The following is a 27,181-nucleotide window of genomic DNA, read 5'->3' as shown; positions in this document are numbered from 1 at the left end:
CAAATACAGAACTCTCAGTAAGAAAATAAGATCTGGTGGCGTCCGAGACTAAAGCACAGCTTAACAAACTTAAATCAAAAGCTTACTCCTTCCCCGGTGAAGAACTGAACACTTGGTATTGGTGCAATTCAATGAAGATAGACTTTCAGTTGCAATTTCCTCTGAAGATATGCTTAGATTTTAAACAAAAATGAGTGTAGGGAGTAGTCTGGCTTTGGACACAGTCATTGCTGCCATTGACTGAAACGGGAGTCCTGTCTGCACGTTCTAGTCAGAACTGGGACTAGTCACATTTGTCATTTGGATGCACAGCCACATTATTTTGGTGTCTTTATTTCCTCTCCGTTGCCATAGTGACAATGCAATCCAGAATTAATTCCAGCATCCACCCCCTTGACACTCCCATTTTTTTTCCATAACAAGCAGCAACCCAACTTCTTCTAGGAAAAAGGCCCTGCCCAACCTTTACAGAATGTGGAGTGCATGTGTGTAAAATAACAGGAGTTTGCACAGTCTTGATTAACAAGCAGTCTCTTTTCACTCACCTAGTTCCAAACATCTTCCTCCCTTGTACTTTTTCTTTATTTCTTTATATGTTTCTATTTTGAGAATGACAAGCTGAAGAGAGGTTATCCATGCTAGCAGAGAATAAAAATTGAGAGTTCCAAGAGTCAGAGAAATTGCAACATGCAAAATGAAAATACTGAGCAATAACTACAGATTACACGTATCATGTACAGACAGTTGCTCATCAACAGCACACAAGTCCCAAACTCTTGTCAACACAACCACTTCTGAATAATTCTGTGGATTCAAGCAGAGAATTTATATGGAAAAACTAAGTTACATAAAATTGAGTCATCACTCACATGTACATCATCATGAACACCAAAAAAGCATAGTCTGCAAAGACTTAGAAGATAAACAGCTTTAATTTCATAATCTCTTCTTACATACATAAATTTAAGGCACAATCCAAAACCTTAAAACATTAACTACAGAATCTTCACTACTGTCAGCGTTACTGCTGCTTTGTGACAGTTGCCCTAGTGAGAGTGAAATGTGGAACACATCTTCCTTAAAAACAATCAAGGGAAGAAAACACAACTGGACAAAGCTTCGTCAAAACAGTCTTAACTAGGAATGAAAACTCAAGGCTGTTCTCTCCACATATCGGGGAGCAGGCTGGCATGAAATCAACTCCACATGCAACATACAGAAAATCTGCATGAAAATGACATGTAATTTTTATACAAAACAAAACCTTAAATCATACAACTGTGATTTTTCTTACACAAAACAAACATATTATTTCAGCATAATATGAGCAGAAAGGAAATAATGACCTGTTGTTCATGGATTGCTGAGAGTACTATAAAAAATCCTGAGCAGACGGCACATAAGCTTGATTTTCTTTTGGCATTTATTACCTACTAATTTTGAACTGAAGGGAAGATATATGCAATGCTATCTTTAAAAATTTAATTGCTTTAGGAAAAATAGGTCATTACTTGTTTACTTTTGGAGAAAAACAAAAACATGCTTTAAAGCAAAAACACGAAAACAGTAGCTTTTCCAAGAAAAACTTCATGTTCCATTTAGTCATTTCCACCACACAACTTGAGGAGGATTTTCCTGTAGTCTCCTGAAGTATCACCCTGGAAAGAGACAAAGAAAAAGAAAAGTTGAAGACTCGTGGGTTGAAATAGTGGAAAAACAAGTGTAAGCATCCTAAAAACGACATTAACAAGCAAAAGAGATGAAGCCAGGGCTGAAAGAATCTTAAACAAAAAATTAAAAACCTGTCAATTAGAAATCATCCCAATACAAGTACACAGTAAAATCTGCTCCTTCCATAACTGGAACCAAAAGTGTCCATAGAGAATACAGTTCTTTAGCAAACTGAATTTGGTATACTGGTTCAACTACTTCCCTGGGAACAGTTCAATGAAGAACTCTCATTGAAAAGCTGTCTTACAGCAAAAGGTATGTAAATATGGAAAAACTAACACAGAAGTCCTGTTCCTTGCAGCCAATGTGGGTGTTTTTCCAAGGACAGAGAGTGAAAGTTTACTGTTTGTTATGTTCAAACCTTAAAAACAATGCCCTTATACCAGAAGACCTAAGGGGTTTTTTTCATAACCAGAGAACATTGCTCTCATGTTGTGGGCAGTGAAAGTCAGTATGGATGTACACGCAAACATGCACTGAAAAGACCAAAAGATTCCATAAACAGAAGCAATTAATCACAAAATGCCCTACTAGCTGAGTTTTGCCTGGTGCTCTCATGAATCAAAAGTGATGCCTGGGAGCTGCTCATCAACTAATTTGGTGGATGAGGCTTGACAATCCTTTTCACAGACCAGCTTCAGCTGGTGCATTTATTTCATCCTTCATCTTCAGGTATGACTGAAAACTGTTTGTCTAGATCAAAATTATTACAGTAGTGACAAAGAGACACCTCACAGGATAAATCCTGTGCAGGTGCAAGCACAATCCACAGAATAGAAAACATTCCTGTTCATATATGCATTGAAAGGAAAGAACTGCTGTCCACTTACAAAAGAACAGAGAAGAATTAAGAACTTTCTTTCCAAGGGTGTTTTCAGCTGTTTTTACAGAAATAGGAAGCAGTTTTCATGCACATAACTGTGTGCATGAAATATGTGCCTCATATTTACAGAAACCAAGTTTTGAATTAAGTTCAGCCCATTAAATGAGTATGACTGGTTTCTGAGCAGTAAAGTTATTTCAATGCTAGATCAAAAGACAAGGTGGAAAAAAAAAAGACAGACATAATGCTTTTCGACCAATGTCACACTGTTTTTCACTCACATTGGTGGTTACAGGGCATGTAACTACTGTTGGACATGGCACTTAGTGCCATGATCTAGTAAACAGACTAGAGTTGGACCAAGGGTTGGACTCGATGATCTCTGAGGTCTTTTCCAACCCAGTCGATTCTGTGATTCTGTACCAGAAGCACATCTTCACTCTAGAGTTACACAATTGGAAAAAGCTTCTGCTAAGTGACCCTCTGTGCTGCACAGGCAGGAAGACCATATGGTTGCTGGCAGAAGACTCTTTTGCACACATCATCCTTCACTATCTTCACAGGATTCCTTCCAAACGTCTCCAAGCTGCAGCCCCTCAGTGTCAACAGCAGAAGGAATAAACAAGGGCTCACAGACTGGGCACCTTCACTACAAGGCAAATGAAAAGTGGCCACACTCACTCTATTCCAGCTCTTACTACTCTCCCCACTGGCCAGACATCCTCTTGACTCTTGCTACAGTGGTAAATAGCAGTAATAGGGTGGATCAGCCACTAAAGAATCTGAAGTTTAACTTAATTCCAAAATCTTTTACTTGAAAGAGGAGGCAACCTCTTAGAAGTGTACATGGAGCTTTCAACTCTTTAACACACACATGAGGTAGAGCATCATCGTTATTCAGTTGAAGGACTCTGTGGTTTCTACAAGATCATATACAGAGACTGAGACACAACCCAGACTTAAAACCTGGTCTCTGAAATCCCTCTGCACTAATTTCTCTTTTCTTCCTTGTCTGTTGACTTCTTTCCCATCTCCAGCTCATCCAGCCCCCATGCAAAAGCAAGTGCTGTCTGTTCTCTGGTACTTCAGCATCCACTCTCCCGACAAATGTAGCAAACCAGACACAGCCAGCTACGCTCGGTGCAGTTAATAGCTGTTCTGCATAAGGATCCCTGTTCTACTTAGCAGAAAGGATGTCACAGTGAGGAAGATAAAATCTCCCAGTCTTACAGTGATATCTGCGTAGAGGGATCTGCCATACATCCGCTTGTACTCTGCACGTATGTCCAGCAGGTCAACCTCGCTGCGTGATACCATGATTCGAATCAGAGTTCTGTCTTTTGTTCCCGCTCCCTGAAACAAACAAAAAACCAATATGTGTTAATAATGTGTGGAAATGCTGGACAGTACAGTACTAGTAAAAAAAAGAAAAGAAAAATCATGACCCCCCATATGATCAATAGTTTACCAGCATAACCCCATTGACTTCAATAAGCTTGAACAGAATTTGGCCTATCATACTTTAATAAAGAAAACGTACTGGTAGGACACTAATACGTCACTTCTCTGGAAAAGAACAGTTAGGAATTAAAAAAAAAGAAGAGGGGGTAGTCAGAGGCACAGGGGGTCAGGAAGGTTTGGTGAGTTTAATGGCCTATTTATTTCTGCTAGATCTCACTACTTAAAAGACATCAATTTCAACAAGTCTTAGGCAGATTTTATTTTATGAAGTGAAGACTTTCTTCATTTAAGGTATGGTTGTATGCACATCTTTGTTAAGTGGATCAAATTCATATTAGCTAGATTTTTCCACAGCCTTTCATAATAATGACTGCATCTTGTTAGCCCACTGAAAAACGTAATACCTTTAGTTGAACAATTCATTCCAATGCGCTGTACAAACATTCTAAAAAAATAAAACCCAAACACCGCTATAAGTTTATGTATCTTGTCACAGATACCCACCTTCATAGCTTTCTGCAATCTCTCTGCAAAAAAAGCCGGCGTGTTCTTGAGGCACTTAACTGCAGAAAGAAACAGTATCACAGAAATCAGGTATTAGTCCTCAGAACTCACAGCCATTTTTTGAGCTTAATCTAAACAACAACATGCTTTAATTTTACATAAACATTCACTTGATAGAATGCAGCTTCTACCTCACTTAGTCGCTGAAATGATTTCTAATTCAAACAGTAGCTGCAATAAAATTGGAGAACCTACTACACTTGATGGCTCAAAGCAAACTCTTCAGTTGCTAGAGACCATCTAGCATCAAACAGCCATAATGAATCTTTGAAGTCTAATTGACCAGATTCTTGCTTATGAAGAGGAGATGGGGAGGGGGGGAAAAAAGGCTTCAAGGAACACATAGTTAGTGCCGCTCCTGGCTTTTTCCTTATTTAAGATTTTTTAGGCTATGAATCTGCAAGGTATGACAAATTAAGTTCTGCCCTAACACGCGTGAGGAAGACAGGAAAGAAACCTCACGCTTATTTTAAAGTTAGCTACACTTTTTTTTTTTTTTAGACATAAAGTTCAACAAGACTCCTGAGAAATTCTTGACATGTTTATTTAGCAATGACTGCGTTTCATATTTAATTAGTACAGTTCATTAGAAATCTGAAAGAGCAAAATCTAAATCAAATTACTGTCATGTTGATCAAGATGTGAAAGAATCCTCCTTCACTCATCAGAATTAAAATCTATATATTAATCCTATGTTAGTTACAACTAAATGATCATGCAATCTCTAGCAAACTACACAGAAAACAAACCACACCTGGCTTATAGTTTATAGCACAAAAAGGTATCACAAGCAATCACACAAATTCACTACATAACAAAAGGGGTAAACCTATATACGCATTTCACAGCAACACACGTTCTATATAGGAAGAAGTACTTTTCTGAATAAGAAAATGTAGATGAGAGAGCACAGTTCACCACACACAATTGTCATTGATACATATAATACAATTCAAAAACAGATGAAATGCACGTTTCTTTATCACTGTATTTAGCTAAAACAAAACACTTGCACTTTAAGATGTTTGACGATGTTATTGTAAGTTACCAGTTATACAATCCAGAAAGCTTTAAAGAAAGCAAAATCAAATATTTTCAATTAGAAATCCTTTTTTTTTCCCCTGACAATAAGGTTCACAGAACAAACAATGCTAACATCATTGACTTATATATGTGTATATACATATATAAATACACAAGTGAAAAACTCAAACCAAAATCTATTCAATAAATGAGTTATACAGTAAAATCTTGCTCAAAAGGCTGTTGTCTCCTTTGCAAGCTACAGTCCCAGTTCTGAGTGGGTCTCTACATGGAGACCTATCAAATGATTGCAAAACTCCATGAAATGAAATGACTTCCAAACTCTGACAGTACAGTTTCTTTACTGAGGCCATTCTTTCCCACAAACACTGGGAAATATTTATTTTCCCTAAGTTTTCTAACAATAGTTTTTGAGGTGACAAATTCTAAATCCCGGAAAAGGTCTGTAAACGTATCACACCAGAGCTGGACCCAGTTTGGGTCATTAAAAGGTGACTATAGTGACAGCTTGGCCAAGCAGAGTAAGAAAAATAGTTACATAGTTCACATACACACAATACAGGAGTAAAAAAAAATGAGAGTTTTAAAATTTATTCCCATTTTTCCAAGATTTTGTTAGAAACTTCCATGGAAAAAAAACTAATGAATTTGAGCCAAATGCCCTCTCCCATTTTGTTTTGAAGTGATGCAATGCACATCCTTCCTATTTATTTCCATGGGAGTTTATTTGGTTTTGGTTTTTTGTTACATCACTTTTCTAATGACTATCATATTCAAAACCAAAGAACACTTTTAAAGCAGCAGCTCTAGATACCACAGGAAATTCACAGTAATAAACAGAAAAAGAAATGGAGATGTAAAGAAGCAGTCTGGTCTAAGAGACGAGAGACAGAAAACAAGAGACAAAAAGAGGTCCACAATTTTGTCTAGAATAAAATATTCCAAATATAACTACTGCACAACAGCTTGAGGCCTTGTCCCAACCTCATGGAAACTAATGACTGCCTCTGAAGGGACAACAGTAGACTTGAGGGAAGAGTCTTTACTCTTCAAAAGTACTGGAGGAACTACAAACAAAGATTTAACAAAGCTGTGACCACAGGAAATATTGAAAAAAATAACCTCTTCACAATCAAATTTCGGTTTTCTTTCTACTAAAAAGAAGTAGAGGTAACTAACTGGAGGGCTAATGCTTCTATTTTGCTTGATTTCCAAATACTACATTCTCACTGCCACAGTGGTTGGTACAAATTCTCATCACTTCTGAAAACAATGGAAAGTACAGTTAATAATTCTCTCCCCACTTTAAGATGTCAAATTTAAATTCTGCAGCTGCCTGAAGCAAAAACTTGATCTGTCATTTTGAGGTAAATTAAGTGCCCTGCTTTACTGGTCACAAACGACTTCACAGAAAGCTCAACATAAAAAGCAGAAAACTGGAATTATTACTAAGATGATGATCTTTAGCTGGAGTCACAGATGCCACCATCTCAGCCAGTTTTAATGTAATACCAGGAACGAACTTGCTGAGACAACACCTACCTACAGCCAGCATGCCCTTTTCCAGGTCTCCAGACATTTCACGACAGATGCTGCTTTCGATGTCCCGGTTACACATCCTCTGGTACTCGCTGAAGACTGTTAAGAGAAGAGAAAGATTTCAGGAGTCAGCCTCACAAGAAGAGGTTGCAATGGTGCATGCTGCACGGCTTCACTGCAATTGCACTTCTCAGCTTGATACTACAGTACACTCACACAAGTTTTAACATCTCAAAGACTAATGCTGTTATCAACCATATTGTTCCAATTACATGTCATCACACTCCTTCTAGCTCGTCTAGTTCTGTACTTATTTTTCAAGGGCTAGATCAAGAAACCACTGTAAGTGAAATAGTGAAAATTCTTCTAGGAAAGATTCGTGTGTCAATAAAATCAAGAAGAAAACATTCAAGTTACCTCACACACACATCCCTTTCCTGTGTAAGTGCCTCAATACGTAGAAGACTGGAAAAGTTCTGTGTAGTTACTAAAACATTTCTACCACTATAGACTGATATAATAACTAGCAAGTAAAAGGGGAAGGGAAGGATTGCAAGTGTCTTGTGCACACACAAGCATACAAAATTAAAAAAAATCTAGTTTTTCAATTCTTTTATCAGAGAAACATTTGAACAAGCATGACCTCTACCTGCTCTGATATTTAAGAAATATGATCATAACGTGCAGCTCTTGTGTGCCCTTTCTCTCAGCAGAATTCACCCTGCTTTCCATTGAGGTATCATTACACCCATTTTACAGACAGAGGAAATTCAGGCACAGAGCAGTATTGTACATTTTTATCATCACATACAACAGAACCAAGTTATTGTTTATATAGAGGACACCATTACCTGCTCTGAGGTGGGCCCGGCTTCTTGCACATAGAATGGCATTGAATTTGGATTCATCAGTTCCTAGACGGTTCTCTCCAGCTGCATATAGCTCCTGAACACAGAAGGGAATTCACGCGTCATTACTCAGAAAAGCAGCCGGGCTGAAACGCTCAGTTACAGATCTGCTTCCTTACAGCCTCTCCTCCTTTTGTGCTTATTTCTTAGGCTATCTACTGCTGGAAAACAGCAAGTAGCTCTAACCTTCCTACAACATGTCATGCTTGCAGTCTTCCTTGCTAAGCTTTGAGCATAAATGCTCACACACAAGAGCTCCAGATTACTAAAGGAGGAAAAATTATTTTAGAAGTACCTGAGAACTGTTCTTCCTAGCAGGGTTTACATTTAGCTTTTTTTCTATGCCTGTAGGTATGTTCTGGGACGTTACTGGATTTTGGCTATGGTATACTATGTGGAAAGCTAATTACATTGCTATTTATATGAGTGTAGTGTGCTGAAACGATCCAGGGTTTTCTCTTTGCTATGTGGTGAAATGGAACACACAAAAAAAGCAATCAGGCAAGAATTACTAGGTCCAAGTGCCTTATTTGCTGCAAAAAGCCAGAGTTTCCTAAATAACAGGCAAAAGCTAATGCAGGTGCTTAATAGATTAAAACTTAATCCACACACATATCACCTCAAATCTCTTTGGACCATTCCCTTAATAAGTAGCACAATGGAGTCACCTAACACCTGGAAAAGCCAGAGAGCTCACAGAATGAGAGAGAACCCGCCCCCTAAGGACTCTGTTGCCAAGAGCTTCATCTCTGTAATGAAATTACACAGCTATGGTGCTCTGTCAGGGCTTTTCATATCACTTCCATCCACTGAAACAAAAGCACTACATCAGGAGATGTCACAAGGTGTCCAAAACTAGGAGTAAGCAGAAACCACACAAATTTCAGTGTACTGAGTTGACTATACTTAGAAATTATGAGGAATTTCTACTGACCTGCACATCTTTTTGCACAAGAGACATGTCAACAGTTGTACTTTCATCTCTGTTTCCCTGAAAGAATTTGAAGATACAAAATTGTTACTGGTGGGCCTTTTTTTTTTTTTTTTTAAATAAAATACTACAAACACACACACAAAACTCAAACTCCAAAATGTCAGTATGGAAGTACCTGAGAAAGTGAAATCAAAAGCCTCTGAAAATGTCCAGATGTGTCACTTTTTATTGCTTCCTCCAGAGTTTTCTTAAATTCTAGAAGAGAGACACAGTCATGAATCATCACACACCTCTGCTCATTCCCTAAATTTATATTGTCAGTCAGTGATTAAGGAAGAAGATTTTAATGGAACTGTAGCAAATCTGACCTGCTTTATAGACCCTGTTGAGTTCCTGAATATGCTGATTGCTGCGAGAAGCTAAGATTTCAATGAGACAATTTTCATCTGTGCCAACGCCCTAAAACAAATCACACGGAGAAAACACACTCTTCAGATTGAAAACTTGCTTCTACAACCTAGTTTAAAAGGAATGTAATACAATTATACAACAAAATATAATTCAGAATATAATGTTGTTATAGAAGAAGCCAAAGTGAGTAGTTTAAATGCTACTTATAACACATTTCTAGACACAGATATATATTAGCTACAAATTGAACAGATAATTAAAATAATTATGAAAACAAAATTTCATTTTAAAATGGCATTATTCACATTTTAGCATTTTAAGAACCGTTTTTTTTCCTACCAAAGATTAATTTCCTATTTCTAAGAAGTAACTTTTACTAGCTAATAGATAGCAGTTGCAACTACAATCCAGCTAATATTATTTCATCTTCATAGGTACCTGAAAATTGCAGCCAAAGAACATGTAAAGATACATACTGACTCAGTAAGGGAAATATTTATTTCACTTTCATTTAAACACTGTCTTGAAATACAAATGTTTGACCTGTTTTTGTTTTAAAAACCTGAATGTTTATAAAATAGTCTGATTGCTTTAAAGGAAAATATTTTAGAAAACATTCAACACAGGCTAGGAAAATACACTTTTGAGGTGAGAGAAAAGATTAAAAAAATACATACACCCTGCTCAAAAGTCTTTATGAACCTACTTTTCTGAACTATTCTTGAGTACTGAATGTAAAGTCACTGGAAACTCTAAGTGAAGTGGTTTCATAATCAGTTCCGTCACAGCTCAAAGCAAAAACTCAGAAACAAAGGCATCCCATGCAGTGGCTGGCTTAGAAGAGAGCTGCCTCATTGGCTTACTCAAGACTATGTAATAAATAAACTGTTAGAACTCGATTTCTGATTGTTTTGTGTATTTACTTATTGACATTTTTTTTTACAACGCCAATCCATTAAATAGTCTTTAACCTAAGAGAAGAATTATTTCTCAATTTTACTATCATACATCTCCAAGAAATGGGGTACAGATCAGTCAAACAGCGGATTGAGTTTCTGGGTGGAGAGGAGTGAATGTAAGTTCGAGCTTTTAAATGACTACCAAAAATTTTATCAGTTCAAATATTTCCTCTATCTTACAAATTTGTATCTCCTACACAAACCTTTATAGCTTCCTTGATTTCATAAGCATCAAACATGACAGGTGTCTTCATCATTGCTAAGATCGTCCTCTCAAAGTTACCTGATAGTTCAGACTTGAGATCCTTGATCAAATCCTAATGAGAAGTAAAAACAAGGAAAAAATGCATAAAAACCAAAATTGAGAAATCTAAGCACCAAAATTGTGGAGTTTAATTAGAATTCTTCATGTGTGAGCATCAATAATATATCAAAGTAAAGATATTCCACTTAACAACACTCAAACCAGCTTAAAGTAACATGTATGTCTAGGTAATTAAGGTCCAATTAAACAAACTGAACAGATCAAAGAGTCAAAGTAACCATTTGTCAGAGAAACTGCTTTATATGTTTCATCTGAAACGCTGCATGAAGAAACCAAGAGCAGGTAAAAGCAGAACCCTAAACAGGCTATGACTTGTGAACTACCTTCCCCTTAAGCAACTTCCAATCCTTTTCTCCAAACACTAAGTCTTCTGTCTTCCAGTGAAGGAATGTAGACTCATTTCTCCTTCCTTCTGTTCTCATGATGTATTTACCTTTCCATAAGCTGTTTTGAAGGACAGGATGATCTGCTGACGTTGCTTGTTTGAACGACTTCCAAGGCAATCGATAATCGCCTGCTCATCGGTTCCTGTACATGCACACGGACACCACAGAATGAGCACATACATCATGTGAGGACCCAGCTTTCTGTTCCAATTTGATCCTATCTCTTCTAGAACCAACTGAAGGATGTGTATGCCTTTAGTTCATCTACGTATCTTCTCTAGTATACAGGCACAGAACTTCAAGCTCGACTCTCCATCACAAACACAGCAATACAAAAAAGACAACCTCAAATCAAATGCCAAACTCACTATGTTCTTTACACCTACATTCACTTCCAATAATTCTGCTGATAACCAAGAACATGCACGTGAACCAGCCCACTCAGTACACGTGTCACAATGGACAAGGGCATTGCTGAATCAAAGCTGCAATTCTACTTTTAACAAAAATGCAAATCCATAGACTGCTCACCAAATCCCTTCATGGCCTTCCTTAAGACTTCTGCATCCTTCAGAGGATCAAATCCTGGTGCATCGGTGACTGTGCCTCGGTATCCATGCTAAAATCAGACCAAGTTGAGTTGTTTATTAGTGTTAATCAGGAAGAGACTTTGTTTTACTACTTAGGAAAGATGATTACTGTTACCATTCTTATTTTTGTTAGAAAAGTAACAGAGAAAACTCAAAAAAAACCCACCTTAAACAATTTGTTCACTTCTACACTCAAATTATAAGAAAATGCAAGGCCAAGAAGGTTCGCTGATATTGAATTTGCTGTCCAACTAATTAAGGTTTGATGAAACTGCATATATTATACAACTGACAATACTTCGTTAAATTAGGAAAGGTAGTTTTCATTATTTTTGAATTTTTAACATCTTTCTACTTGGAAAATGTGATAAAACAGCATTTCTTCCCAGTCATATGAGACTACATTGCTTGTATTTAGAAGGGATCCCTCTATCTCTTTAGACAAACTTCATTACTTTTGTTTCAATTTTAGGCTTGGTTTACACAAATAAAATGTAGAGAAACACACACGTGGTTACATCTCAAAAAAAACCCCAAAAAACAAACACTCTTACTGTTATGGGAGAGATGGCAGGCCCAGTAGCTCCTGGGTAAGAGGGCACAGATGGGTTCATAGCTGGGCCTGGTGGATAATTTGGCATGGGCTGCTGCCCTGGGTAAGGTGCTGGTGGCTGTCCTGGAAAGCTCATCGGCTGCTGAGCAGGCGGTGGCGTGGGCTGGCCTGGCACGGGGCCGCCTGGGTATCCCGGGTAAGCTGGCGCATTCCCTCCAGGTGCAGGATATCCTCCATAGGAGGGCTGCTGTCCCGGGGGAGGTTGCCCAAAGCCACCGGGAGGGACCGGAGGATAACCCCCAGGTGTTGAAGGATATAAGCCTTGCGGTGCGTTTGTCCCTCCAAAGGTCCCCGCCAGGTTAGATGCCTGCAATGACGGCCAATAAAGCAAGAGACAGGAAGGTGTACAAATGGTTGAGTTTCAATAACGTGCTTAACACAACACAACCTCCCACTGTATCCACACAGATAGGTAGTTCTGCATCTACGAGGAACTTCGCAATCATCATGTCTTACTAGCCAGAAAGATAGAAAAAAAAGAAGTATTCAGTTGACTCTTGCTTTACTGTAAACATCAGCTGCCAAATATCAAGAAGCAGAACAAACAGACACATACCTGCCACTGCATCCAGCATCACACACCACTCACATAGAGGAGGACCAATAGCCACACACCTCTTACTCTAAAACCTTATGACAATTAATCTCAGCAAAACAAAACTATGCTTATGACTTCTCTGTCCACAGCTGCTTTATGCAACCACAGCATCATCTGAGTGCTAGGATTTACTATGTGCAACCTCCGTCTGGTTTAGGATGCACTGGATGTATTAGCAGTTTACAACTGGCAACAGTTCCTGGAGAACATTCGAAAAGACATCTGCAGAAACTGCCACAAAGATACTCCACTCCACATGAAATATCATTGTCCCACATGAGACACTCTGAGCCTCTTCTACAGAGGAACCATAAGAACTGACATTCGATGACCGCAGTGTTCTCAGAAGCCAGTTGCTGTGGATATTGTTATGTGCACCTCAGACAGCTTGCTGCTCTTTTTGACTGCAGGCTGCCAAATCACTTCATTTAACCATTGTCTCAGAAAGGTATCTATAATACAAATGTCTTCCTACAAAATGTGCATTAATTATGCAGCATAACAGATTTCTGAAGACTAAGTTGTCGAAATTATCACTCACTTCTCTATGAAAAAAGTCACATTTGAAACATCTGCATTTTCTTCAGTCAATGTAAAAAGTCTTTACTGTAATCAGTAAAATATCAGTGCTTTTAAGAGACAGCTGATCCCAAATTCTTTTCAGGGAGGAGTTGCTGATTGCACAGACTTGTTCCTTATTTAGAGCGGCCAAAATCCAGGTAATAGGCAAAATCTGGACCGTGTTTGCCCATGGGAATATACTGAGTGGCTACTCAGTGTTAACAGTCTATTCCTCTATTCCTCTGCACAGCAAAGCCAAGTTATATTACTTCTATATACATGACTTTCAAAATTAAGCTCTTAAATCAACATTTAACATAGGTCTGCTTTCCTAAAATAAGAAATTGCTTGCAGTAACTGTTTTCTTCAACAGATTATATTGAACGCTCAACATCTAAATAGGCTAGATATAAAGGCACAGAACTCAAGAGATAAACTTCTTAGTGGCAATACCAGAAACACATCTTTGCACTTAAGGAAGTCACAGTAAAACACATTAAAGGAAAGGCAACTCACCATTCCAGCCATGTAGCTGGGATTGAACTGACTGGCATAGCCAGTCACATTTTCTAGACCGATTGGAGGTGGATTTGAAGGTGGATAGGCAGCGCCGCCCCAAGGACTGCTACCTGAAATCAAACACACCTGTGCTGAAAGCAGAAACTACACCCTTTAAAACTTATTCCATACTACTTACATTTCTAATGTGATATCTGTTCAACACAGCAGGGTAGCAGTGCAATTATGATACAAAGAGGCACCTCATTGAATATTTCTAATCATGTTATTTATCACTGAATATATCTATTCTCATTTTAAACAACTCTAAACATATCTGAAGGTTGACACTTAAGAGTTAATACTGTAAACACCATCTTTTGACTAGACGTAGTTTCTCTTAAACTATAAAGTTGTCTGGGTATTCCGGTAGGAAGACATTAACTCCTTTTAGGCTGCTAATTTGAGGGATGTCTAACAGAGCATGACCCAGTACACTCACAGATACCCAAGTCACAAAACGTGGCTGCACGCAGCAGTACAATCTTGTTCATACAGCAGTGTAACTAAGCCAGGATATTCTGCTGAGAAATGGCATTTATCTTCCCAGGCTGGTCTGGCTTCTCACCATACACCACTTCCCCTTCCCCAGTCAACTTGCCTAACTCCACATTTACCATGCCCATATGAGTCCAGTCCTTTCTTTCCACCAACAATACTGACAACTGCAAAGTTCATTACCAAAAACTGATACCAAGCAGCAGCTACATATTTCACCAGCTTAATATTATTATAATCTATACCCTTTTTAACAGCCTTCTCCTTTCCATATACAACAATTTGCCTAAGAACAGTGAATTACAGATAATGTCATAATTAAGGCCCTAATATTTTGTGGGATATGATTTTAAACTGTGTGACCAATCTCTCCCCATACTAATTTTTCTCACCAGCTGCCTTTAAGACTCGGTACTAACCAGATTCTGTTCCTTGGCATTTATTGATTTTGGTCAAGTCATTACCATCTCCTAGTTCTGTGTGCTTCGTCTGAGATGAATGAAAATGGACCTGATGTGACCACATGGTAAAGCACCCATATTATATAAATCTGAATCCTCAGCCAAGATAAAATAGGACTTAATAAGAGAGCACAGATAGCTTGGGTGAGTCCATGCCACCTTTACACTCCAGACAGGACAGCCACTACCATTTAATGTTTGCTCCATCTAAAGAACTTACCTGGGGCCGCCGGTGGATATCCACCCGCTGGAGGATAGCCAGGATAACTCATTGCAAAGATCTGAAAAGCATTCGTGATACAGTTACTTTCTGTAACGCTTCACTAATTACACTGCATAAAATTAGCAGGCAACATGTCTGCGGTAGCCAGTTAATAAAATTTAGACATAAACAAGTCACATCAGCTTTTCCCTGGCAAACCTCTTCCCATGGACTAATAAATGTGTTCAGATATCCAAGCAGTTGTAGAGTCACCACTCAGACTATTTTCCTTATTTGTTTCAGTTACTACTTACTGCTCACTTTGCCTATTATGTTGGTAAGGATATTTTACTTGAAAACGCTTACCTCATTGAGGTAATTAAATCTCCCTAAGTTTGCAACGTATACAGAACAGTCTTACTAATCAAAAGTAGAAAATCATCCGACAAACAAGTCACATCTTCAAGTGAATAATTGTACCGGAAGTGTTAGAAAGCATCTAAATGCAAACATCTGCAAGAGTGCAAGGTCAGAGTAAGAAGTGGAAAGGGTACACTTTGTGCTTACAGCATTGCCATAAAATATGAAGGGCTCACTGCAAATTCGATCTCTCAGAGCTGGCAGTGCCTGTGTCAGCACAGAAGTGCACAAAGTCTTTAGCTGTCCAAAGTGAAGCAGAGGTCAAAAAGGAAGGACAAAACTAAAATGATTGTCCAGAACATGAAAAGCCTTATTTTAAACAGAACAGCTCTCAGGAAGAATGGTAAAACTAACTCAAGGAGCTTGTTCCAGATGAAGAAAACATCCACAACCCACCTCAACTTTTTCAAGGTTATTTTTAGTGACAATTCCCTGTCTATTTTTAAACTGCTATGCAAGCAGTATCCATCTCCTTTCTTTCTTCTCTTTTCCCTAAAGCATTACCTTCTGTATCTGGCTTGTTTTGCTGGTTTGGATTTCAGCTGTGGAGTTCTGGCCTGGGTTGGGTTAGTGAGGGTGCTGGTTTTGTGGTATTGTTTTCATTTTGCATAATCATATTAACATCTCTTTCTGGTTTGCATGGGTCTTTTGCATAGCAACAGTGAAATGGAAAAAAAATACTTTATATATATATATAATTATATATATTATCTATATAAAAAATTTTTTTTAGGAAAATATTATTAGGAACTCTTCAATTCATTTAAAAGCTGTTTGGGCTTCATGCTGCATGTACACATTTGAATTTAAATAGAGAGAATTGAATTAGCAGAAATTGCAATGAACACAGCAGACTAAAAGTTATAGCTGTACCTTTCCTCTACTCCAGCATGTAAAGCGTGTAACAGAGTCAACAAATAAGTAAACACAGTTTCTTAGTGTTCGAAAAAGCCCCTTTACCAGGAAATCCATAAGGGATGCCTTTAACTAGAAAAAATCATTTCTGTGCCGGCAAGTTTAAGTACTGCCCTCCTATTTGTGCCATTAGTTCATTCACCATTCCCCCTACAAACACATGTGCGAGGTGGGGTCAGCCAGGGGGGTAAAACCATCACCCCATCATTAACCGTTGTTCCCCTTGCAATGAGTGTAACAGAACTAACAATTTACCCAGCTGCACATATCAGGAAACCAAGTTGGAAAACCTGAAGACATTTTACAGAGTTAGGCTTTAAATGAGTAAACTGTTAGTCACAAATGTCTAGATTTAAACCTCAGGAAAGGTCCAGGGTAGCCAAAGCCATTCACAACCATCATGGCCCCATTCCGTATATTCAACTGTAAGAACAGACTACAGATTAGCTAACATGATACCATTCATAACCAGATTATATCTCAAGGGTAAAGGCTTACAGAAGGTTTTACATCTAATGAGATGCTTACACGATGCTCTCGTAACATGGCAAATGTTACTCCTGCATTCACTTCATGCTTGGTTTCCAGTGAGATCTTTCACTGCAGCGCTATCTAGGACTTTCAGAATAACTGAAATATCAAGGCTGCTACAGCCGAAAAGATGATAAGCTTTTTATCAGACAAGCACTTCTTGACATGACTAAGCTCTATGTATGTTTTCATTTCACATGCAAACACAGTGCATAAAACCTACAGCACCAAATCTGGCATACAATTACTGTGCAATATACACATGGGAGCACAAACTCCACACAACGGTCGTCAAGGTGATCGTGGTTTTTTTTTCCAGGCATGCCCAGTGCACATCCCACATTAGATCTGGTTCCTATCTTTGTCCATTTTTAATGCTAGAAGCTAAATCTTGGGAAAAAGTCTCTCATGGTCATCCCTGCAGTTCAGCAAAATAATGGATTTTTACTTTTGAATATATGCTGATGCTAAACTAAGAGCATAAAGGTATGGCAGCAGCTGTATGGGGTCTTTTTCAATGCTAGAGAGGGACAATGTTCCAGCCTCTGCACTTCACCGCAACTTGACAGAACTTGATAAAGCCAAATGCTTTAATAACAGATGAAAATTAAGGTTATAAAAACCATCCAAAGAGCACTTGCAAGAAGAACTGCACAGCTGCCTGTGCTGCCCGCCCTGCTGCCTCTGGGCAGGTACGGGTGCACAGGAAGGGAGCCAGCAAAACCAAAACAAACAAACCCACAAGAGAAGGCAGCCTGCCACTCCAGAGCCTTGCTGTGTCATCAATTAACTTTACATAATAAAATATATCCACGGTACTAAAAAACACTCAACCCTATTACTTAATTCACTCAAAAAAAACCAACAAAAAAACAAACAACAAAACCACTCCAACCCAGATTTTCAGAATGCATAATGCTCATTGGTCAAAGTGTACATTTTTAGCATACAGATTATTACAGCATTGAAATTATTCTTTTATCCCCTTCATGTCCAAACATATTTATTTCTTTATCTATAGCTTCACAAGGTAAATACAATAATGGCAGGACACTCCAAAAAATGATAAGGTTTCAAAAAAGCTTTAGGTACAAATTTAAGGCAAAAAGCTCTGAGGTTTTTATGTTGAAGGGTGCAGAGCAATGCGGTAAACACATTGTTTTTCTAAGTGGGGTTCTTTGCTGGTTTGTCCCACGTAGAATGTTCCTTTCAGATTTAAAAAAAACTTAAAAGGAGTCTTTTGGCAATTAAAGCTGAGGTTGAGGAATAATGGCTAACTCCATTAGCAATCTGATAAATATTTTACTATATATAAAAACATTCTGCTTGCTTCTTTTGAATACTGCATTTATCCAGAACTTTTCCAAGGGGAACTTCTCCCACACTGTCTGGATTCCAGGCAAACTAGGATCCACAAAGACACCATCTTCTCACATTCGAAAACTTTCCTGATCACCACTTTTTGTGTACTTCTCTGTTGGCAAATTCTCCAGTTTAGAAATATTTACCCCTCTAAACTAACTTTCCCAACCACACTCACAACCTTGTCTCCATTTCACCTTCTCAGCCCATCTTCACAAATTTCTTCCATTACATCCACAATATCTTGCTAGAACTGTAAGTGACGAGTGATACTTCCCTGCAAACAATAGTGGTGACATATGCCAGGGAACAGCAGATGCCAAAGTCCACCCTGTCAAATAGTTACCGTGTGGGAGGATATAGGAACAGCAAGGTCTGTGTTTGCTCAGCCATAAAAGAAGTGGTACATAAGAGGAGGGGAAAAATCCAAACTTCCAAACCACACATGGAAAGAGGGAGTGCCCTGAAGAAAATACAGAGCCAATACTGTTAAGGTCTTCTCCCTGTTCCCAGTGCTCACCCTGGAGGTCCACCTCAAAACTCTAAATAAAGATCTGAGGTTTTACTCCCCCAGTGGACATCGCTGTCTCGCTTCACGTTTCAAGCCGTGAACCACTCAGGCTCTTGAATATTTTCCTGCCGCTTTGGCAAAGCTAAGAGGGAACAGACCAGTTCATAAGAGATTAAATCTGGGATACATTTCCAATAGGAATCTTGAAAATATGCTCCTCTAAGCCACAGCACAGCCAAAAAGGACTACAACTGGAGATATTTATAACAAAAATAGAAATTACACAATGGCAGCAAAAGTAAATAATAACATTTAAGGCTACCAGAAAAGTTCTGTTTCAAGGTGCAACAGAAATAAGTTCAGCAACAGCATTCACATCCCTTCCTGGAATTCATTTAGTGGCTGCTGTTCAGGCTCCAGTTACACCAAGGTCCAATAATTTAAGGGGGGGAAAAGAGTGAAAAGATTAGAACCTATATTTGCTCAAAACAATTTATTTAATTATGCCCATTTCTCAGTGAACACTGAGTAAAGTTAAACTCTTGGCCTTTACTCCTCCTCCGGGCTGATTACCAGGATGTAGTACAAAAGGCTGCCTAAAGCTATAAATGACAGAATTCCCCTGTGCGGAAGGCACAAGCTTCTCCAAGACCAATCCCTGATTACGAAACCAGCAGAGAAGAATTTATCACCTTACAATACGCTGTGGATTTGCATTAGAGGTGAACTGAGGCATCCACCGCTGCACTTCTGCAAGACAAGGATGAGCCACAGTCAGCATCATACCAGCTAACTGCTATTTTACCAGCCTAAGCAAGACTTATCTTTGACTTAAGCACTGCAGCATAGTAGTAGTCCTCTCCTATAGCTGGTATAGTATTTTCATCCTGACATATAAAAAGCCCTGCAATTTGGTTTTCTATTAAGTCTCCTGTGTACACAACTCCTGGTGTGGCCTTCTTTCACTGTGAAAAAAACTAAATTTAGTAGAATAGGTTCCCCCTTCCAACAAGGCTTAATGTACCTGAGTTCATGCCAGCCAAAATTCAGGAAACCTCTTTTATACAGAACTTCTCAGCCCTAGTTTGCCATTGACTCACAACTAGTACCTTTTATTGCTTGCTTTTATTGGCTAGTGAGAAAATAAAACGAAAATGACACCACAGAAGTAAGACATCCTTTGCAGGCTTTGGAGAATTCTGATAAAACAGGCAATTCAGCCGCTTCATGACAAAGTTTCTTTAAACACCCAGTAATAATTAACCAGCACCTGCCATGCCAGAGGAACAAAGAGGGAAGGAAAGCCCCAATAACAAGCCCCCTTATTTCCTCCATGAGACCAGCTCGCCCCAGCTCGAGTGTGCTCTCCTCTCCGGGTGCACCTCCTCGACAGCTCAACACCCACATCCTTCGGCAGAGGGTTGGTTCTGAATGGACGAGCAGGTCAGCCTCATATTCCAGGGGTCAGCAGAGCTGGGACTAGCAGAGCTGGCTAGGTAACACTGCTCACCAGCACTGAACCACGGAGACGGCAAGCACTGAACAGCAAGAAACATACTTCTGTGCTTGGTCTTATGGACCCTTGTCTAAGGGGTCCAAACAGCTGACAAACTGTTTGGAGAGAAAAAAAGGCAGTATCATGTTATCACTCAGTGGCAGCATTTCATCGTTGTGAAGATCCTGCTTATGGAGATAAACATTTATTCCCCTAGCATACAATTTCATTTAGTATCTGCGACTCTTCTGGGAAGATCACACACGTCTTTGGGTTTACGTATCAGTCCCTACTCAAGGCAACAAACCCCAAAGAACTTAACTGAGCTGCACCAGCTCTTGAAATGCACATGCAGCAAAAATGTGAGTTAATTTCTAGGAGGTCAACTTCACTTTGGCTTCCTACTCTGCCCTGATCCAAGTGTTTCCTTTTGCAGCACACTCTTGCTATGCTCTCTTTTGAATATTTACAATATAGACAGTGAAAGTGTATATGACAACACAGATGAAGATACTTTCCTAGCAAAACAAGAAATACCAAAATAGATTTTTGAGATGCTTGAAGAAATAAGAGAATGAGGTTGCTCTATTTTGAACTCATAACTTGTCATATAAAGTAATTTGTTGCAAAAAACAGTCATGCTATGAATAGCCCAAATTATGCTCTCAACTGACTAATGCTTCAGGGATTTATACTCATCTATTTTAAGTTCTACCATGCAAGAACAAACTTTTACATCATCAGTACAAGTCAAAATAGGTAAATATTAATTATTCCATTTCACCAAGTGTGGGGGAAATCCTACAGAACTAAAGCAACAGTCAAACACTCCGTACTCTAAAGCAGTTACCAGAAAAATACCTAGTTGTTCATTTCAGGCCATCAATTTTTAATGAGCTTCTGCACCTGAGCCTGAAGTGCAGAGCTGGGGGGTCCCCAGCACCCCCAGCCCTGCGGGGCACCCACAGTGAAAGGCAGATGGAAGTTTTTGGTTAGATCCTCTGCCAGTACTTCCTACACTTACACTGTTCAGGCTGCAGAAGAAGCCGAATAGCACCGAGCTGCTCAAGTGTCAACTCCCCAAAGAAAGGCGCACTTGGGGGACCTGCATGGAACCCTAATTTGAAAGCTGCATGGATGTTACCCACACTGTGCACAAAACGCCTGTGCTCTGCACCCGTCTGACAGCCTTGAGACTCCCTAGCTGAAAAACTGGTAAATACGAGCTTGCAAATATGTTAACTTTTCCTTAAAGGTGACAGCTTTCATGCTTTCTAGGCACTGAAGGGCTGTCCAGGAACACCGGTTATTACTTGTCTGTGAGCAAATGGACACACTTTGCTCGTTCCTGACTACAAGGAAATACTGATTTTCAGTTCCTCAATTACTTCTTTACAGGGATTGACTTATTAAAGAAAGAACCAATTTAGTATAGTAAACCAGAGAGTCAGGTATTTCACAACCACCATAAACAAGCAAAGTCAAAAGAAAGGAAGACTGTGGCCTTTAAATCCAGCCTGCATGTGGGATCAGCCAACTTTAGTCCTTAACTCTTATTACTAAAAAAGAAATATTTTTTCCCCTAAATCCTAACATCTGTAAAATACATTTATTCTCCTAGCTAATGGAAAACTGAGTATTTTCAAAGCACTGTCAAGTGCAGCCAATAACCAGATATGTGGACTACAGATAGGTGCAATGTTTAGAGAATGAACATTATTTTCCAAACTTAAAGCTGTTCTCTCTGGCCAAAATAAAAGGGATATTCACAGCATCTGCTTTAGGCAACTTAAGCACCTAATTTAGGACAACATGCCAGGTTAAAGTTAGATTTCTAAGATGCTTTTTTATCCAATCGAGAACTCTTTGGGAATCTGAATTAAATGCATAAATTAATCACAGTGAGTATCACTTCACATGCATATTGACTGAATGGCTACAGTAAGGTTTAGAACAAACAGAGGCCTTGCAAAGATTTGAAACTCATTTGGATCTTTAATGTGGGATTAATTTTGTTGATAGTTCTTAAGCCTCCCAGAAGCCCGGATGCAAAAGTCTGAATCGGAGGCCCACCTCTCCTAATGATGAAATGAATACTAATTAACAGCTCCAAAGAAGGAAGGAAACTGTGAGGACCAGAGCTTCAAGACAACAGCTGAGCTAAAGCTAGCATGAATAACCTATTGGTGACACTTTCTCAATGCCCTCAAAAAAACCCCCAATACAACACCCACACTATGTAGTTTTAAAAAAGAAGCTTTAACCTTCCCTTTTACAAAATAAGACAGTATCTTCTCTCTCAAATAGATGATGCATAAGAGAAAAAAATACTTCTTTCAATTATTTTGTATGTCTTAGAAAAGAAAATTGCTACCAATCTGACAGCACAGGGACACTCTGCACTCCCCCTGTACATGGAACAGGCAGGCAGCAGGACTGCATGGGGTTGTGCTTTTTCTTAAAAACAAAACCAAACCAAAACAAAAACCAACACACAAACAACAAAAAAACCCACAACAACAAAAACACCCCCATACTTGAAGCCTATTCAGCTTATTTCCTACAATCTAACCATTAGCACTGGTCCACACTCAGCACCTCTGACAGCCAAGTAGTATAGATACAATTTCACAAGTATACACAAAAAAACAGCTGCTAAGCATAGGCCAGATTGGCAGCCTGATCACTACAAGCACATAATAAAATTGTCTCTTAAAAGGACACCAGCAAGTCCCCATTCTGAACCATAACTGACTCCAGGCTTTCCCCAGCCAGGATCTGACTTCTTATCAAGATTTTGCAGCGAGCTCTGATAAAATCTGGAACGAACATGAAGCAACCATAGAAGTAATACACTGTAAATATTTGCCGCTGCCCTTTGGCTTACCTATCTACCACTTGTGGTACTGCATTACATTCAACCCACCTTGGGGAACTGCCTGAAGGAAACTGAGTGTTTATATCAAACACACCTGCTTTCAAATAAACTAGCAAAAGCAAAGGGACTCACCTCGAGTTTCAAATGGCTTACAAGTCTCTGTCCTTATTTCCAACAATTTACCTAATACAATTTTAAAATATATCCAATAAGAAACTATGTTTCAAGATAGCACACATAAAAATAATCAAAATAAACTGGTGCTATTACTCAGTTGTGTACTTAACTCAAGGTAAGCCTCTTTCTACCATTTGAAACTGACAGAAGTTTCCATGGATGGCTACACAGAGCCTTGGCTAAAAATAAGTGAAACTTCTGGTTAGTTCAAAGGCATTGCTATTTCTGTAGCCACCATCAAACTATCTGGTCTTTTTTACTACATCTCTGCTTTAACTATACCTTCTTTTCTTATTTTTTACTCCCTAGGTTGCTATCACAGAACTAAAATAGGGTCTATCTCTGTTCTGATTAATACAATGTTATTGAACGGATCCTCTGCATGCTCCATCTTCCAAAACTTGATAGAGGTTTAGGAAACAGCATCTCCTGGAGCCTTCAAAACGCACAGACTTCTTGGCTTCACTTTTTGTAGTAGATTACATTGTGTATTTTAAGCTGTTATCTAACACTACATACAGTCTTTCTAATGTCTTGTCTTTAATATACTGTATTGACTACATAAATACCTCCATAACATATTCCCATCTCACTGCAGTTTGATTATATCTTTTAGTGGCTTTTGAAATTTCACAGAATTTCCAGCCTGACAACGCAAAACTTTCGGGGACTATAGAGAACAAGAAGGGATATAGCATATGACCGTGATGACTACTTCAGAAATTTTCAGGCCAGATTCACAGAGATGTTTTGGTTCCTAACCCCGTACTGAATTTAGACAAGAGAAAGGTACATAAATATCATCACTGACACAGACATAAATAAAATCATTAGGCCCTTCAAAGTCTTGCTGTGTCTGTATTACATATGGTGCTTTGGAGGTACAGGGTGGAAGAAGTCACAAAAGTAGCTACAGAGGCATTTTAAGGAAGAAAACAACGAGCAGAAACGTGGTGGGGACTGGGCCACAAACATAACTGAAAGTAATGCCCACGACAAGTTATCTGCTGCATCAGTGGGAGGAGAGCAGTCCACATGACTCTTACAGCAGCCCTAAAACCAGGAAATTATAGAAATAGCCAAGCTGTAGGGAGAGTGTTCACACGCTCAAGCTTTATAGCAGCCATACAATAGTGCTAGTTCTGTACCGCTTCTGACATTACTGTATGTGCTCCAGCAGAGCTCTGGCTCACCCAGCGGAAAACACTGTGTGCTGTAGGGCACCGGGGAACGAACCCCCCGCCTCCTACAGCAGCCAGGCCTCTAGACACACAAAAACCTACTGACCAGCTCCTTCATCAAAACACATTGCACCAGCAGTTTTCCGTCGTCAGCGTGTTTTCTCTCCACACCTTTACCTCACTCTTTCTGCCCCAATGCATCCGTCCCCAGTTTTGGCTGAGCTGCTTTCCCAGCTTCTGCCCCTCCCTTCAGAAGGTCTCTGCCCCAACTGTTCCTCCTGATGAGGAAGAAGCCTCCAGGAAGTGCCACTGAGCTGGTAAACGAGGAAAAACTGTCCCAAGAACATACACCCCGCTGCCCAGCCTCCCTTCTGCACAAACAGGGCAGGGAAGAACTCTGCTTTTCTGAATATTGAGATGTTTATGCTGTTTTCTGTCTTACACACGGTAGGGCAAGAATTAAGAGCGTCTCTTTCAAGACACTCTGAGTACACGCAGTGTAAGAAAAAGTGAAGTATGTTAGAAGCAGTCTGCAGAAAGGGATGTTTGGTTAAAAAAAGCATTGTGTAACAGCTCTAACAAGGCCATCTTAGGCTTCTTTCTCTTATCAACCATACATATCAGTATTAAAAGTTCAAGACAAGCTGAGGACACAAAGTACCAAACTGCAACAGCAAAACACTCATTTTCCTCTGAAACCAGCCCATTTCCCTAAGAAGCAAGAGCAGCTTTCTGAAGAGCCGCCGAGTCGCTGCGAGCCCCGACCTCCACCTGCACCAGACCCCAGGCCGGTGTCTCGCCTGTCACCTGGGCCGTGCCTGTCACCCGGGGGCGCCAGGGCTCCAGCCGTCCCATCCAGCCGGACGTGAGTTCCACCGTCCCCCCGGGGACACCAGCCCGGCCCGGCCCACGGCCCCGCGGGAGCCGCTCGTCCCGGCACACAGTGGCACTCGCCCTCTCCCCCATCCCGTCCCACGCGGGGGTCGCTCCTACCGCGGGTCCCCGGTCGCTGCTGCGGCCGCCGCCCCTCCCGACGACTCGGTCGCGCTGCGGGGTGGCGGCAGCGGGTGCGGCAGGAGGAGGGGCCGCCGCGGCCGCCGGTCTCGGTGCGAAGGAGAACCGGGGGCGGGGAGACGTGACGGCTGCAGCGGGGCCCGCCCGGCCGCCCCGCCCGCTGTCCCGGCCCCGGGGGAAGCACCGCCCGGCCCGGGCCCGGTGCCGTGACGGGGCGTGTGGGGCAGCTGCCAGCGCCGGCCGCGGAGCCTCCGGGCAGGGGAGCCTGGCGGCTGGGGGCTGGTTCCACAAAACAGGTTTGACAAAAAGTGATTGCCAGCGAGAGGTCACGCTTCATAAAACAACAACAAACAAACAAAACAAACAAAAAAACCCCCACAACAACAACAAAACACACCAAAATAAACAGGGGCAAAAAGTCGCTTCGCCCACGAGCCGGGCAGGCTGCGCTGCGCCCCGCGCACCGGCCGAGGCGCACACGGCGAAACCAGCTCCAGGAACTGGCCGTCTCGGACAAGGCTGAGAGCGCTTTGCCGCTGGAGTTAAAGCCAGACACTGATTGCTGGCACCAGGAATTCAGAAAACGTTCAGAAAACACGTTTCCCAGGGAAGGTGGGACATGAATCCCCATTTTGTTGCATATAATATCCATTTCCCTCAGTAAAACTCTACAAAAATTATTCATGTTGACCTTTTCTAGTAGAAGCAGTACTAGCTGAACACTTCAATAAACATCTTTTTTCCTACATGCATTCTTTAAAGATGAGTGAAGCTGCTCACATGGAAGCATTTAGAGAGACGAAACAAAATAATAAAAATGAAAAAATAAAAAGGCCTATCATTTTCCAATTAAATTTCTTTTGCCAAGACACTCATGAAAATAACATTGCTGACTGAATCACAGCATTATACAACTTGGACAGGGAATAAACTCTTGTTTGCAGCTAGGATTTTGGTGAACAGAATCTCAGAACCTCATTTCCAACACTCTCTTCACCCATACATATGCTTCATCACAGACACTTTCATTGAGAACTAAACTAATTTTGATGGATGTGTTCATGTTATTTTAAGAGCATATGTCCTACTCTCCCACTCAGTGCAGGGCCTGCTTTTTCTTTTTTTGGTTTTTGTACCCCTCATAAAAATTTTAACTGGTACCACAGAAGCCAAGGCTGCACCCATGGGAGAAAGCGAAACTTCAAGTAGTCCAAAGCAGGTGTACATGTCTATTTTAATTTAAGAATTGCTTATTGTGATTTAACATAAATTATAAGCTTATTCCCAGCTGATGTTAAGCCTTGCTGATAAAGACATTGCCGATCATTAGGCGAAGTGAAACAACAAGGATTTCGATGCAAAGTGCTATCTGACATTGACTATGCAGGCAGATGGGAAGATTAAGATGTGCTCACAGAGCAGCTCACATGCAAAGGCAGCCAGGGATCATTGTGCCCTCAGTGTGCTGGCAGAGCTGCTCTTCAGCGTTAACATATCTGACTTGTGCCAGCCCAAACGGGCCACATTAAGG

At 40.2% G+C, this 27,181-nt stretch overlaps 1 protein-coding gene across 3 annotated transcripts; it reads right to left on the bottom strand.

The window, feature by feature from the left end:
* Positions 1–910: 910 nt before the first annotated feature.
* Positions 911–25,796, bottom strand: ANXA11 (annexin A11). 3 transcript variants are annotated; one of them, XM_080347938.1, is made up of 16 exons: positions 25,630–25,796; positions 19,598–19,655; positions 15,185–15,245; positions 13,964–14,076; positions 12,230–12,595; positions 11,617–11,704; positions 11,133–11,227; positions 10,578–10,691; positions 9,373–9,463; positions 9,180–9,259; positions 9,005–9,061; positions 8,014–8,107; positions 7,166–7,261; positions 4,520–4,578; positions 3,785–3,907; positions 911–1,658 (listed from the first exon to the last, which is right to left on the bottom strand). In XM_080347938.1, the coding sequence occupies exons 3-16, from the start codon at positions 15,234–15,236 to the stop codon at positions 1,599–1,601; spliced, it is 1,488 nt and encodes a 495-aa protein (XP_080204064.1). In that variant the 5' UTR covers positions 15,237–15,245; positions 19,598–19,655; positions 25,630–25,796; the 3' UTR covers positions 911–1,598. The 3 variants fall into 3 exon arrangements, with proteins under 3 accessions (XP_080204064.1, XP_080204063.1, XP_080204065.1); XM_080347937.1 differs by lacking the exon at positions 19,598–19,655 and having other exon boundaries at positions 25,630–25,795; XM_080347939.1 differs by lacking the exons at positions 19,598–19,655; positions 25,630–25,796 and adding an exon at positions 16,091–16,107.
* Between the last annotated feature and the right edge of the window lie 1,385 nt (positions 25,797–27,181).

Source organism: Nesoenas mayeri (genome assembly GCF_963082525.1).
Source record: "Nesoenas mayeri genome assembly, chromosome: 7".
Classification (NCBI taxonomy): Eukaryota; Metazoa; Chordata; class Aves; order Columbiformes; family Columbidae; genus Nesoenas; species Nesoenas mayeri.
This window is presented reverse-complemented; position numbering and strand designations above follow the sequence as displayed.

Bases quoted from the DNA above. Each gene is read 5' to 3' on its own strand.
- ANXA11 (XM_080347938.1), bottom strand. From the start codon at position 15,236: ATGAGTTATCCTGGCTATCCTCCAGCGGGTGGATATCCACCGGCGGCC. The intron at 11,228-11,616 runs GTGAGCAGTCTA...GTGCATGTACAG, and splicing joins GAAGGCCATGAAGGGATTTG to GAACCGATGAGCAGGCGATT. The intron at 8,108-9,004 runs GTCAGTAGAAAT...TTCTGTGTTCAG, and splicing joins TTGTGCAAAAAGATGTGCAG to GAGCTATATGCAGCTGGAGA.